This window comes from Dromaius novaehollandiae, chromosome 2 (assembly GCF_036370855.1).
Source record: "Dromaius novaehollandiae isolate bDroNov1 chromosome 2, bDroNov1.hap1, whole genome shotgun sequence".
NCBI classification, from domain to species: domain Eukaryota; kingdom Metazoa; phylum Chordata; class Aves; order Casuariiformes; family Dromaiidae; genus Dromaius; species Dromaius novaehollandiae.
The window spans coordinates 50,514,033-50,526,834 of record NC_088099.1 but is presented as its reverse complement, the minus strand read 5'-3'; the positions used below and the strand labels follow the sequence as shown (position 1 = coordinate 50,526,834).

General features: G+C 43.4%; 1 protein-coding gene across 3 annotated transcripts; it reads left to right on the top strand.

Annotated features, from left to right (window-relative positions):
• The first annotated feature begins 6,570 nt into the window (after window positions 1-6,570).
• EIF1B (eukaryotic translation initiation factor 1B) lies at window positions 6,571-11,276 on the top strand. Of its 3 annotated transcripts, none has more exons than XM_064506441.1 (5): window positions 6,571-6,675; window positions 6,896-7,000; window positions 9,312-9,475; window positions 10,183-10,284; window positions 10,893-11,276. In XM_064506441.1, exons 2-5 carry the CDS (start codon window positions 6,970-6,972, stop codon window positions 10,935-10,937), a joined length of 342 nt encoding a protein of 113 aa, XP_064362511.1. In that variant the 5' UTR covers window positions 6,571-6,675; window positions 6,896-6,969; the 3' UTR covers window positions 10,938-11,276. The 3 variants fall into 3 exon arrangements, with proteins under 3 accessions (XP_064362511.1, XP_025949827.1, XP_025949826.1); XM_026094042.2 differs by having other exon boundaries at window positions 6,585-6,675; window positions 6,819-7,000; XM_026094041.2 differs by lacking the exon at window positions 6,571-6,675 and having other exon boundaries at window positions 6,733-7,000.
• The last annotated feature ends 1,526 nt before the right edge of the window (window positions 11,277-12,802 follow it).

The following is a 12,802-nucleotide window of genomic DNA, read 5'->3' as shown; positions in this document are numbered from 1 at the left end:
TTTCTTTTTCACTTTCAGTCTTTCTGTCTTAATGAAAGGCTACTATAAAAAGGTCTAAGCAATGAGCACTACTAAACTATGTGACAGTCTATTTAAATGAGCCTCATAAGGCATTTCTCTTACCAAAGTACTATTTTACTCCATTCTCATTTACTGTGAGGTGTCATTTCTTCCTGCTAGACCATGATTGAGCTATCAAAGTGCTATGTATAGCACTCGAAATCTTCACATAAATCACCCTGGCTTCTCAGGGTCTTTTCAGGCAGTCACGATTTTATTTTATTTTGTTATCGCATTCATAGCAAGCCTTATGCTTTGGCTGAGGAAACCAAGGCAGCGCACACAGCACAGAAAAGTGAAAGCTGTTTGGACTTACGAGGAACAGGGGAGAGAGCTGTCAGGGATCCTGGATCATCTGGGATGGCCTGTTCCCTTCCCTCTCCCTTCCCACAGCAAGAACTCAGTCCTCCGTCACATCCCTGCTCCACACATGACCAAGAACTCCTGCATTTAAAATGCCTGCATAGGTTCATGGAAGCAGGAGCAGGGCTGAGCCCACTGCTAGCCAAAGTGTCTCGGTGGGAGTAGAGGAAATGGCTGACTAAGGAAACACTGTGGGATGCAAATTCTTTGAAAGGCTACAGTAACACAGATGTGAAGCGCTGCAGGAAGGAGAGCAGTTTCCCAAAGGCTAAGGAGAGAGCAGGTCCCTGGGCAGGTGAGCAGGATGAATGGTTGAAATGGGGAGCTGAAGGTATCTCTTGGAGGTTGGACTGACCTCAGAGGCTGAGGTCTGGGGAGTCTACTATAGAGGAACAGAGTGGCAGAGACAATAGGGAACTACAGTTTTGATGCCACAGTCTACAATCTGGTCTACTCCAGTAAGTAATCAGAAACATTTTTTTTCTGTATTTCTTTTGTTGGAAGGAGCCAACCACAATTTGAAGGTGAAAACTATCAAAGCTGAGGCATTTAATGCAGTTGGATGGAGAAACAGAAGCATTTTTTTCCCAGCCCACCACTCTCAGTGTTTCACACACTAGCATGTGAACAGTTCACAAATGCCATGCTGTGCACCAGCTGTGAATCTGCCCAGCCTTCTGCACTGATGTAGAGCATGATGTCTATGTGTGAAATGAAGAAATAAGACACTGCCATTCTGATTTTGCCTGTTTTTGAATGAGAGGGATGGGTAACACTGACATTCGTGTTGTCTGGAGCCGGAAACAGTCATTCTTAACTGACATCAACTAGGAAATATTTTATCAATAATCGATAAGAGGCCCAGTTGCACTAACTGAGTTTGCAGGATTCATGAGAAAGTTCCATTTAGTCTATTCCGGAAACCATGTCAATCAAGCAACTACACGTGACTGTAATTACCTGTGCCTTTATATTAAAGCCATTCTCCACTAACATTATTCAAGTCCAGAGGAAAAAAAAAACAGCACTGGCTTTATTTTGGAGCATGTTTTTCTCTGAGAAACAGGCCCATCTAGTGGTTAAAACAGAAATTATCTTCTTGGTCTGTACTTCACTGTAGGGCACTAAATGAACACCCCCCCACACACACACACCCCGTTTTCAAGTGAAAACTTAGTTATCTTGAAATCTTAAAGTGTGTCTGAAGCTAAACCAAACTGTATGTAATCCAGACTTCTGCAAAGTTAGACTAGGTATCTAGGTTTTTACCACCAGCACTCTTCCAGATCTGCCCAGTTCCTCCAGTAAGCACATGCTTGCTGGAACAACTCATCAGCAGCTGGGCAGCTCAGGCATGGGCAGCAGCAACTCTTCCCCAGCTCAGCCCTTTCCCAGCACACTAGAGGCTTTGCAACAGAGGGAGCGCCTGGATGGAAAACAAGTATGAGTCAAGTTTGGCATGGTTATAGGCATTGTCAAAACTATTCTGCTGATAGTGCAGATAGAGTTTTTCTTCTGAAATTTTCACTACTCATTCTCCCAGCCAGAAAGCCCACAGGACAGCCTTCCACTCAGCATTTAGGTATGTGTAGCTTCCAAATGCAGCTGGATATTGTAGGTACGATCACACAGCAGAAGCAGGGAAGATATTACATTTCAAGAAGAAAATGAGGAAGGAAATACTTTCCCTCTCTTGCAAGCACTCAGCACTCAGCATGGTATTCCAGCACTGAGACATTATTTTCAAGTTTGCTAATATTAGGCCAGCAAAGGCACTTTTCTGGTACTGGAGCGGAGCTGAATTTGTACTTATAGTCATTGTATTGTTGGAATGCAGGATGGAAATTCCTGTTGCTATTTGCCATTTGCATGTGCTCATGGAATAGATGAGATTTCATGCACAATCACTTTGTCAGGCAACTGAAACTCGCTGAACACCACATGCTTCAAGCACTAGTTGTCTAGGTTTCCAGGCAGTTAGAGCAGACAGTTCAGCACAAGCGCCTGCCATGTTCTCTTACGGCAGAAAGCAAGACCAGGTCCAGGGGATCTGCCTACATGAGCAGTCCTTAACTAAATAAACAGACCTTTTGGCTTTGCAAAGGTTTCTAAGCAATAAAACTTGCAACATCAGGGTGCTGCACATGGAAATAATTGCTGCAGTATGTATTAAAAAGATTGGAAGAAGCTGAAGGCAAGGGCATGCATGTGTGTGTAGACATGCAAGAACAGATGTCATATAGAGCCCTAAATTAAAGCAAGGCTTTAGCTCCTACCATGTGAGTGGCTCGTTCTCTCCTGTCATAAAGCTTTCTCTTGGTATTCCTAGCATAAATTTCTGAGGCAGTGATTCTCTGGAAAGAATAAGATTTCTGCTACCTGTCCAGGTTACTCGTTGTTCCTACAGGGCAGCTGAAGTACTTCAGAGTAGACTCGCAAAGGTGGATTGTGAATTATACAGGTGCTTTGCACAAAAGTGTATTTTATGGCTCCAGGATGTCATATTTTTCACCTGCACAATAATGAATCCCTAGATTTAATCCCTGCACCTGAACAAGTCACAAATTGCATTTAATGATTCACATACAGCATGACAGATGAGCTGAGGTACAGTAAAAGACAAGCACAGGGATCCCTAATTGCTATTCATAATCAGGTCTTCCAACTATTACACTTAAATAGCTTGAGGCCATGATCAAGGTAATTAGACATGATGCTCTTCTTTTCCTGCACAATAACTGCCAGGTTATACATCAGCTGTGGAATGGCAAGATTATCATTCCCAATCCAGGGCTTTAACAATGAAATCCAACAGATGTTAGTGAATGAGGATAACCCCAACCTTGGCTCTAGAATGATTAGGCATAAGGTGAAACTTAGTACCCAAGTGACAACACCTCTTGCCACCACTCAGCTTTTAAGCGTATTTTACCTGCTCCTCCCTATTTTGTCTGCTATAGCTATGCCAAGCCTGCTTGACCCTTCTGCAGGCAGGCAGTGCAGCAGGAAGCCCTCATGACGAGGGCTTGCCTGGGTCTATTGCCCCGGCAGTGGCTGCCCATGACCACTGAGAAGGACTCAGGACAAGGACTTACAGTCCTCAAAGGAGCAAAAAACATGAGAAGCCTGCCTCCAGCAGGATGCCACCTGTGCCTACCCAGTTACCAGGTTTTGGTGCAAGATGCTGACACAGACTGTGCCGGCCCTAAGCGACAGACACAAGGATGTCGAGACCTGCAACTCCCTCCAGGACAGCTGAGAGAAAGCTCTTCACATTGACACAGTCTCAGAGATCCCACTCCCATGGATGTGGACATCGAGCCAAGCTGCCTAGCAAACAGTAAGCATGCTTGCCACAGTCTTCACTTTAATTGCTATGCATTGGATGCCAAGATGTGCAATTAGGATTTGTTTCCATTCCCTCTGCAGTTGTCAAGGTTTGCACTTAAGAACTGTTTGCTCTGATTTTATTTTAAAGACAACAAAGTCACATCTTCTTGACTTATAAAGGAGCTTTGTTGTCTCCCACACACCAAACCTCTTTTGTTTGTAAACTGTACAGTAAATCCCACAGCTGCACAATAAGCCTGTAGACCCGGATTCACACCACAGTGAGAACTAGAGGTACAAAACCATTTACGATGTACTAAGGTTCAAAAAAAGCACAAGGACTGACACTGTGAGCAGAGAACATACCTATACCTATGAGCTCAGACTTTGTTTTTGTGATAAGAGACCCAAGGTCCTCTTATCCTTGGTCAGGCCAGTCCCCAGCCTCCCACTGAGCCCTTTGCTTGTGTCAGAAGGATTGTTTTATCCTTACATAAGTGAAGTGGAGCTGAGATTTTTAACCTTTATTTTTTAACACAATCAGTTTGCTGATCTAGTTCATCACAATACCCCACACAGACAGTGGTACTGGCCCAGCCAAGGTAACAGAAACTAGTGGCTGTGGGGAAAAAAAAGAGTGACAGATCTGCTTTATTGCAGAGAAAAAAAGTTTCATGGGATGATAATGGGAGAGGAAAAGATACAACAACAAATTTACAGAGAGATGAAAAGTTTGCAAAAATGCATCAGAGCCCCAAACTCCCCACACTGAATAGTAATGTTAAGTTCTCTGAAAGAGGTGCTCAAGGCATCGTGGTGGACATGACGCTACGGGTGGGTTACTGTCCAAAAGGTCTCTCAGTATCTCACTCTGAGCCCTTAGTCCACAGACATTGACCAAATCGTTGCATGCCCTGTGACTGAAGCAGCTGTTTGTCCCAAGCTTTGTAAGTAGTGCCTCCCCATCCTTCCACTACTTTCCCAGTAGTGCCTTTTCTGTCACTTTGCAGCTGCCTAGCTGCAAAGAGTTAGCCAACTCCTCTATTCAATCCACACTGCAGGGAAAGGCATCATTAGCAATGGTAGCACAGGGTAAGCGGAGGGTTTGTACCTTGGCAAATTGCCCTGTTTTCCCCAAGGGAAAATGAAAACCTCCTTGCAAAAAGCTGCCAAGAGCAGGAACTTTCTTAGACCAATTCACACTGACATTCATAAACCTGCTGCAGTGCTGATCCAGGCATTGGAGCACAGTGGAGAAATATCCCTTTGATTAAAGCAGGCTGAAGCTTAGTATAAAAGCCAAAAAATGGAAATATATGCTCTGGCAGTTGTGCCAATGCAACTAGCTTATTGTATATCTGCAAAGCCATGAATCACCTCCTGAGGACTGGCAAGCTTTACAGCACAAACACATCTTTTTAAGGGTGGAGGTTTAAATGCAAACCTTTACCCTTGCAGCCCCAACAACACTGACGCTCTCCATACGTGTAAGTAGTTAGCAGAAGTTTAGGATTGTGAGTTTCCAGTGATAGACATACGCTATTGATTGAATAAGGGAATTCATCCAGGTGTGTGCTGCTTTGCAGCTGGCAGTATGCTGCACACAGACATCCAGACCTGTCCAGCTGGCTTTGCCTATACAGTGCCTAAATACTTTGGACTGGGTGGCAGTGACAAGGAGTGTGAAATTGCCACCCACCACAGCCCCTCAGTACTCCAGGGGAATGTGGTCCACTCCCCACTCCAAACAGTGGAAAAATGATTGACAGCAAAGTAAAAAGGTGGTTGTTTACATCCCCTTCCCTCCTATGTGCTTCTGGGAACTGTAGGATTTTTTTGAAGATGATGATGAACAAAATTTTTTGACTTCCCATTTTATGAGGATCCACAGATTGTACCAAATGAAAGGGGTGCACATCCTCTCCACCATGGTCAGTCAGACAGTCACCGCTGGTGAGGCTGCCCCTTCCCAGAGAGGTGCCTGCCGTGCGCCGCCTGCCTGCCGCAGCGGATACCCCAGCATCCAAAGCATGGCGGCTCTGCCACGCTAGCAGGTCTAGCAGGGAAGGCAGTGAGTGAAAAATTACCTGTAAATGGGGAGGCGCTGATGGTTTGCATGTTGCAGATTGTCCTCCCCCCCAGTTTATTCTTGTGCTTTGAGCAGGATCTTGTCCAGCGAGGCAGGTGTAAGGGAAGCCCTTTTTTTTTTTCCCCCCAGCTTGTTTGAACTGGGGAGAGAAGGGAAAGGAAGAGGACGACTAAGGGCAAGCACATGCACTCTCCCAATTTCAGATCAGCTTGGGAAGCCAGCGCAGCAGTTGGCAGGAGCTGCACTGGAAAGGCCCAGGAGGCCCAGGAAAGGGCACCAGCCAGCGGGAAGGCACATGAGCGGGGAGGGGACCGGACGGGCCGCCCTCGCCGAGGCCTGGGCCCTCTCCAGGGCCCTCTCCAGGGCCGGCGGAGCGACCCGGCCGGCAGCCGCGCTGCCTGGGCGGCCTCCAGAGGCACCGGCCCGAGCTCTGTGCCCGCACTGCCTTCGGGGCTGCTTCTGCGGGGAACTAGGCTTCTGAGTAAGTAATTTCCAGTCGCCTGATGCTTCCCCAGGGAAAGCGGGGATTTGTGACCACACACAACGAACCGCAGCACCCCGACGCCACCCGCACCCAACCGCCTCAACGCCGGCCGCGGGCGGCGGGCAGCAGCTGCCGGGGAGGGCGGGGGGAGGGCGGGCGCGGCGCGGTGCACTCTGGGCTCTGTAGTCCCGCGTGCCGGCGCGGCGCTGCGTGCTCTATGGCCGTGGGACGGGAAGAGACTCTCTTTCCCATGATGCAGCACTGGGGCGGCGGTGGCCATCACGTGCCTGGCACGGCACGGGCGAACGGCCATTTTACGAGGAGAGACAGCGGCGGCTGCCCGTTAGCGGTAGTGCGGGGCGGTGTGCTGCGGGGCGGGGGCGCCTGGTGGGGGCGGGGATCTGACCGCTTTTTTTTTTTTTCTTCTCCTTCCTCCTTTCTCCACCTTTGAGCTTTCTTCTCCTTTTACTTCTCTCTTTCTCTCCCTTTCAGCTCCTTCCCCCTCTGCTTTTGTTATCCCTCCCCTCACTGTGTCTCCGCCCTCCCCTCCCCCTGCACTGGCATTGCAGCGCCGCAGACGTGACCCGGGCGGACCCATCCGCGGCCTTTTCCCCGCTGCTCCAGCCTCTCGCCGCAGAATCGCATGTCATCTATCCAGAACCTCCAGTCCTTCGGTAAGAGGCGCCCCGCCGCCCTCCTCCTGCGAGTCAACCCCCGCCAAGCCCGTCCCGGCTTGTTGCTTGCCCCTTTTCTTCCCCGCGACTCGCCCTTCCCTCTCCTTTTTGGGGGACCCCCTCCCTGCCCTGGTGACCCTGAAACAGTTATTGGGGGATATGTTCCCAGCCCGTGCCCTGCCTGTGCTTTTCTGTAAAGAGATCCCCGTCAGCTCGTCCTTGTCCTCCTGATCGCTCACCCTGTGCTGTCAGCCTGGGGACGTGTGTTGTGTATACAGCAGAGGGAAATCTGATATGAGGATAATCTCCCTCTCAGTTCCCCCTCTGGTAGGAGCTGCTGCCCTGTGTAGTACTGTGACCCCTCCAGCCTGCAGCCTTCACCTGAATCTCTGTTAGGGCCCCAGGCTGGGCTTTTCTGTCAACTCTGCAGCCCCACAGTTGCAGCCTCTGGTGTGTGAGGGGGTCTAGGATTGATATTGCTCTGTCAGGGACAGTAATAATCACCTCACTACCCCATTCCCAGTAAATAATCTCTTTGCTTGTTGATCTGCTGCAAAACTGCCTCATCTATATCATTAGCCACTGCTCCAAAACCTGATTTATGCCCTACAAATGATAGTATTTCTACAGATTGAGCTACATAGCTAGTAGGTCATTTGCCTTGTATTAGCAAGGAAGTTGTACCATACTGGGCCGTGGTTCTCCATGTTTCTTGATCTATAGGCAACAGAAGTGAGCAAGTAACTCTTAAGGATAATGTTTCCAAGCTTTTGATCTCAGCTTTGACTCTGATCTTCTGCACCTATAAGCAGTATGGGAAAGTTGTAGTAACTATGATTTGAGAACTTGTCCCATGCTTAGCAATGTGCTACCCAAAGGATTTGTTTAAAGTAATCCAACATTGACACCTAATGCACTAGCTTTACCTCAACCTAGAATCCTAAACTCTGTCAAGTGCAAGTCCGCTTTTCCTTTAATCCTTTCCTTGAGTGAAATTTTCCATCAGTGTTTGTCTTACAAGCTGTGAAATTTGGGATGTTTTAACAAATGCCCACTAGAAGTGGAGCTGATCTGCCCCAACTAGGCTGCTTTTCTTTCTTGTGGTGTTTGCACCCTCTTGCTGCTTAATGCCTTCATGCTTTTCTATTTCTTGATTCTATTAGGGCAGTCTGTCTGCTGAACTACTTCTGTTCCTATTCCTGCTCAAGTTTTATATTTTTTTTTGCAGCACTTGTTTCAAGTGGATGTCAAAACTTGATCTGTGCTTTTAGATTTGAGTTTTGGATGGAAATTTGGAACATCTTAAATTGCATACATTTAAAATGGTGAACTTACTCTTTCTGAAAATCAGTCTCTTTAATATCGTGCTGATTAGTATCCAGAATTAATAGTGATAGGTTAAAAATAAAAATCTTGACTTAAAGCACTTAATGCTTTAAGATTTATTTGAAGGAGTTACTGTTCAGGAAGCTTGTAGGCCTACCAAATAAAATACGTAATTAAATGTGTTTTTGTGGAGAATAGAAAATAAGTAGTATAACCTGGAAACCCATGCTTTCTTTGTAAATGTCTACATGTTACACCTCTTTTAGAAAAATTGAAGCTTGGAAGAATTAGAGAATGGACTTTGTGTAGACAAAGCATAAATGAATTATAATGATTCTTGTCTGAAACTACCTCCTAGCAGAGTGATGATGATTGACACAGAACTTCTGTCATCTCTTGGTGTCTGTTGCTGTGTCTTGTTTACTTTAGTAGCCAAGAATACATCCACAACTTAAATGCTGATAGTGCAGTAGTCATCATGGTGCAAGACTCCTGTTTTGGACCTATAAGGCAGTGCATATGAAAGACCTTTTTATTTTTCTGTAGTTATCAGTTCATCTGATAAAAGATACCCTCCCCATACCAACCTTACTTTGCTTAAAATGCATACGATGGGCTACAAGCGTATGTGCACTTAATATTCTCACTGCTGGAAATGAGCATAACTTTAGTCTAGGAAACAGTACTTTTTCAGGTGCAGGGCTTCAGGATTTATGGTTTGTAAGAAAAAGTGAAGGCTTAAATTAATACTGTAGCAGAATTTCCAATAAGTTATTAAAGAAACTAGATACTTAATAGGCTGAATTAGTAGGCTAGCTAGACTTAATACAAATGAAGAAAAAAGTAATCTTAACAGTTTTTTTTTTAACAGGAAAAAAATGGCAAGATTATCCCCTAAAGCCCTTAGTGAAGTGAGAAACTTATCTGCTAGTTTTTGAGTTTGGATATTTTATGAGAATTACATACAACTTTTTTCATCTTGCAGACCCCTTTGCTGATGCAACTAAGGGTGACGACTTACTCCCAGCGGGGACTGAGGATTACATTCATATAAGGATCCAGCAACGAAACGGAAGAAAGACACTAACAACTGTTCAGGGAATTGCAGATGATTATGACAAAAAGAAACTTGTGAAAGCCTTCAAAAAGGTGAAGTTGTTACTTTGATTTAAGAGTAAAGATACTACATAAGGGAGTATGATACCTATTAAATTTAAGAGGAGAAATATTTTTTTCTTTCTTGCCAGTGCCCATCACTTTCATATTCAGGTTGACCCCCTTCCCTGTTTTTCTCAAAACTCGTCAGTGTGCAAGTGACAGTGATTTTTGCCAGAAGGCTAAATGTTTCTTTCCTGTAATGAGCCAGTAAATAAAAATATATTCCAAGTGTTCCATTTAAATCTCATGGGTGTCTGGCATTATTGATGTGAAGAATAAGATCAACTTTAAGTAGAATTTCTTCTGTGTTTTGGTTCTCTTATAGTTGGATTGCTGTTGAAATAAAGATCTTGAGTTCTGCCAAGATAAAAGCATATTTACTTCCTATTTTAAAATAGTGTGTTGTTGAATTGTTGTATCTTACGATTTTGTTGTCCATTCTTGTATCGAGTATTGGCCAGTCACTTCTGCATGGTAGCTGATCTTGCCCCAACTGGATTTACTATCAGCAGATCAGTTTGTTTTTACACATCCCCAAATATGTTCCATTTGCTCTCAAAACTAGCATAGAATAGATCTAGCCTTGCCTTTCTTGGTTTTAGAATTTTAATAAGCAGCTTCTGTGACAAAATTCTGCTGAAAAGGCTTACTAAGTAAAATCATACATTAGATATCTTACAATATGAATGTTTCTCTAGAAATTTGCTTGTAATGGTACTGTGATTGAACATCCTGAATACGGTGAAGTTATCCAGCTTCAAGGTGACCAGAGGAAGAACATCTGCCAATTCCTCTTGGAGGTGAGGCACTGCAGATAAATACCTTGAAGTATTCTAAACCTCTCTGAAAGCAGTAAAGATTGACAGGTGACACTGATGTTAATTAATCTGTTAAAGATGTCTACTATAATTTCTTTATATTTTCAGCCAAAAAGCAAAATGGCTCTTGCAGCACTGTTAAATGAGAGTAAGTCTGCAGTAAGAATCAAAATGGTTTGGAATGTATTTGCCCTACTGGAACATATCATTTGTTCTCTGGCAGTGCAAGTTAGGCTTTTCATCTGTAAAATGAAGTGATTGATGCAAATCATAACTTTGAGACTGAAAGTACTGTAGAGGAAAGAGGCTTTTATCAAAAGTACCTACTAGCTTACTGCTGTAAGTCATGATACTGAGGTTTTAAATCATCAAAGAATAGGTGCTAGGACTAAGTAACAGGTCAGATGTCTGAAAGAATTTTCCTTGTTGTGTAGTGAATTCTTTTATTTGACCCAAATGCATTTTGGAAACTAGAAAACTGCTTTATTCCATAACTACAATATTAAAATTTCTTTAATCAAAGCATAAGATTCTGGTAACTTGATATCAGCTTACAAGCTTTACTGAATTGTGTTGCTTTTTTCCTTTAGATTGGCATTGTCAAGGAAGAACAACTGAAAGTTCATGGTTTCTAAAATACTTACACTCTCATGAAGAATCCTGCAGTATTTGTACTTAGCTAAGCTGGCTCTTTTGTGGAAGATGAATCTTTGCAGTGAATGGACTTCCCTATTACCTGAACATTTAAAATTTGATTCAGATTTGCATGATTGCATGAAACATGTGGTATGTAGACTAGAAACACATAAGAAAACTGCAGTAAGGTGGTAATGAAGACACTGTGAACTTTAACGCATTTCCAATGGAAATGTTTTAGTGCTGATTGTTCAGTTTACTGCTCTTCGCCTGACTTAACTGTGTGGGTTGTATTAAAACTGTGTGTTGCTGCTTAAAAATAAAAGTTTATTCCTATATTTTCTGAGGTATCTGAAATGCTTTAGCTCATGTTTTAAACTAGGACAGCAGCCTTACTAAAGATTATCCAAAATGTTTTGTGGCAAGTGTAGCTCACTGCTCATTGAACAAACTGTCAAGTCTATGTGATGAAGTATTAGCTAATTAAAAGTACATGAGCTTGATGTGATCTTCTGCTGTAGCTGTAAGACTAGAGCTTTAAAATCTTTTGTGTAGGTGTATCTTAATAGCATGATAAGACATTAATTGTTTTTAAGTAACTGGCTCTTCCCTCTAAACTGAACTGCAGTGACTGAAATATTAGTGCTAAACATAGCAAGATTAAACTAAGCTGAAGGCCTTAAAGCTACTATTGCTAAGAACATGCTAAACATCTAGGTCTCATATGGTGTTCCCAAAACACTTGAAGGGAGTGCATAGGATTTTGTATCCTTTCTGTCACTGAATGAAAGGGAAAGATCGTAAGTTGGCTTCTGCTATGACTGTGTTTCATGTTGGCAAGCAGACTGCTTTAATTAGCTCTAAGTGTTAGCTGCGGAAGTAAGAAAGGGAGCAGGCTCTGCACTAACAGGTTTCTTGTACATATGTCATTGCAGCCTCTAATTCAATATTATGGGAATAATTTGGTGTAAAAAGTTTTACTGTGATTAATGGTTATTCTGAAAGTTTTGTTATGGGGTTTGGATATAACAACAAAAAGTTAATTTAGCGTACTCTTCTGTCAGACTATTCATTCAGTATTATCTAAAGTTATAATAGGTTTGTTCTACCAAGCTTTCCATCTAGTTTTTGTTAGCTGTAGACATCTGATATCTGTTCACTAGACTACATCCTCTTACAGAACAAAATGACTCCATTTGCTGAAACATGGAGTTCCTATCTTCCATGTGAGACAGACATTGAAACTGTCTCTAAATCCAGAAGATGCTGAGCTAGGAAAACGTAATGGAAAATGTAGTGGAAAATGTTAAAAGACTTCTTGCAAGAGCACACATTCTCACAGGAAGAAAGAGACATTTCTTTACTGCTGAGGCTTTTAATAGCCTGTTCAAAGAAAAGGAATTGATGGTGACCTAGGTAGACATCAAGAATAGGCAAGACTGTATTTCTGCTAGCAGTGCCCCTACTTAGGTTCAGAGACTTGCCTTTCAAAACAGTAATGATCAACTTGTAGAGATCTTATCTGAATCTCTTCTACATTTCTGAATTCAGATACAGTCTTTTATGGCACTAACAGTGATTAGGGGAGCATTACAAAGCATTCATACATCAATTTCTTACTCTCGCTGGTCTAAACTAAGAATTCTACCCATAAGAATCGAATGTCTGTTCTTTGTCTTGCAGTCTCCATTGATTCTTCCTATGTTATTGATCTTACTGTTCCAGAGAAAGGGTATTCCAGAAAAGAGTATATTAAGGTATCGTGTTCAGGAGGATGGGGGGAAAGTCTATTGCAGAATGTGAACTGTCAGCACAGATGAATTCAAATCCATGGAATTAAAGTCTAATGCTAGTCTTGCACATT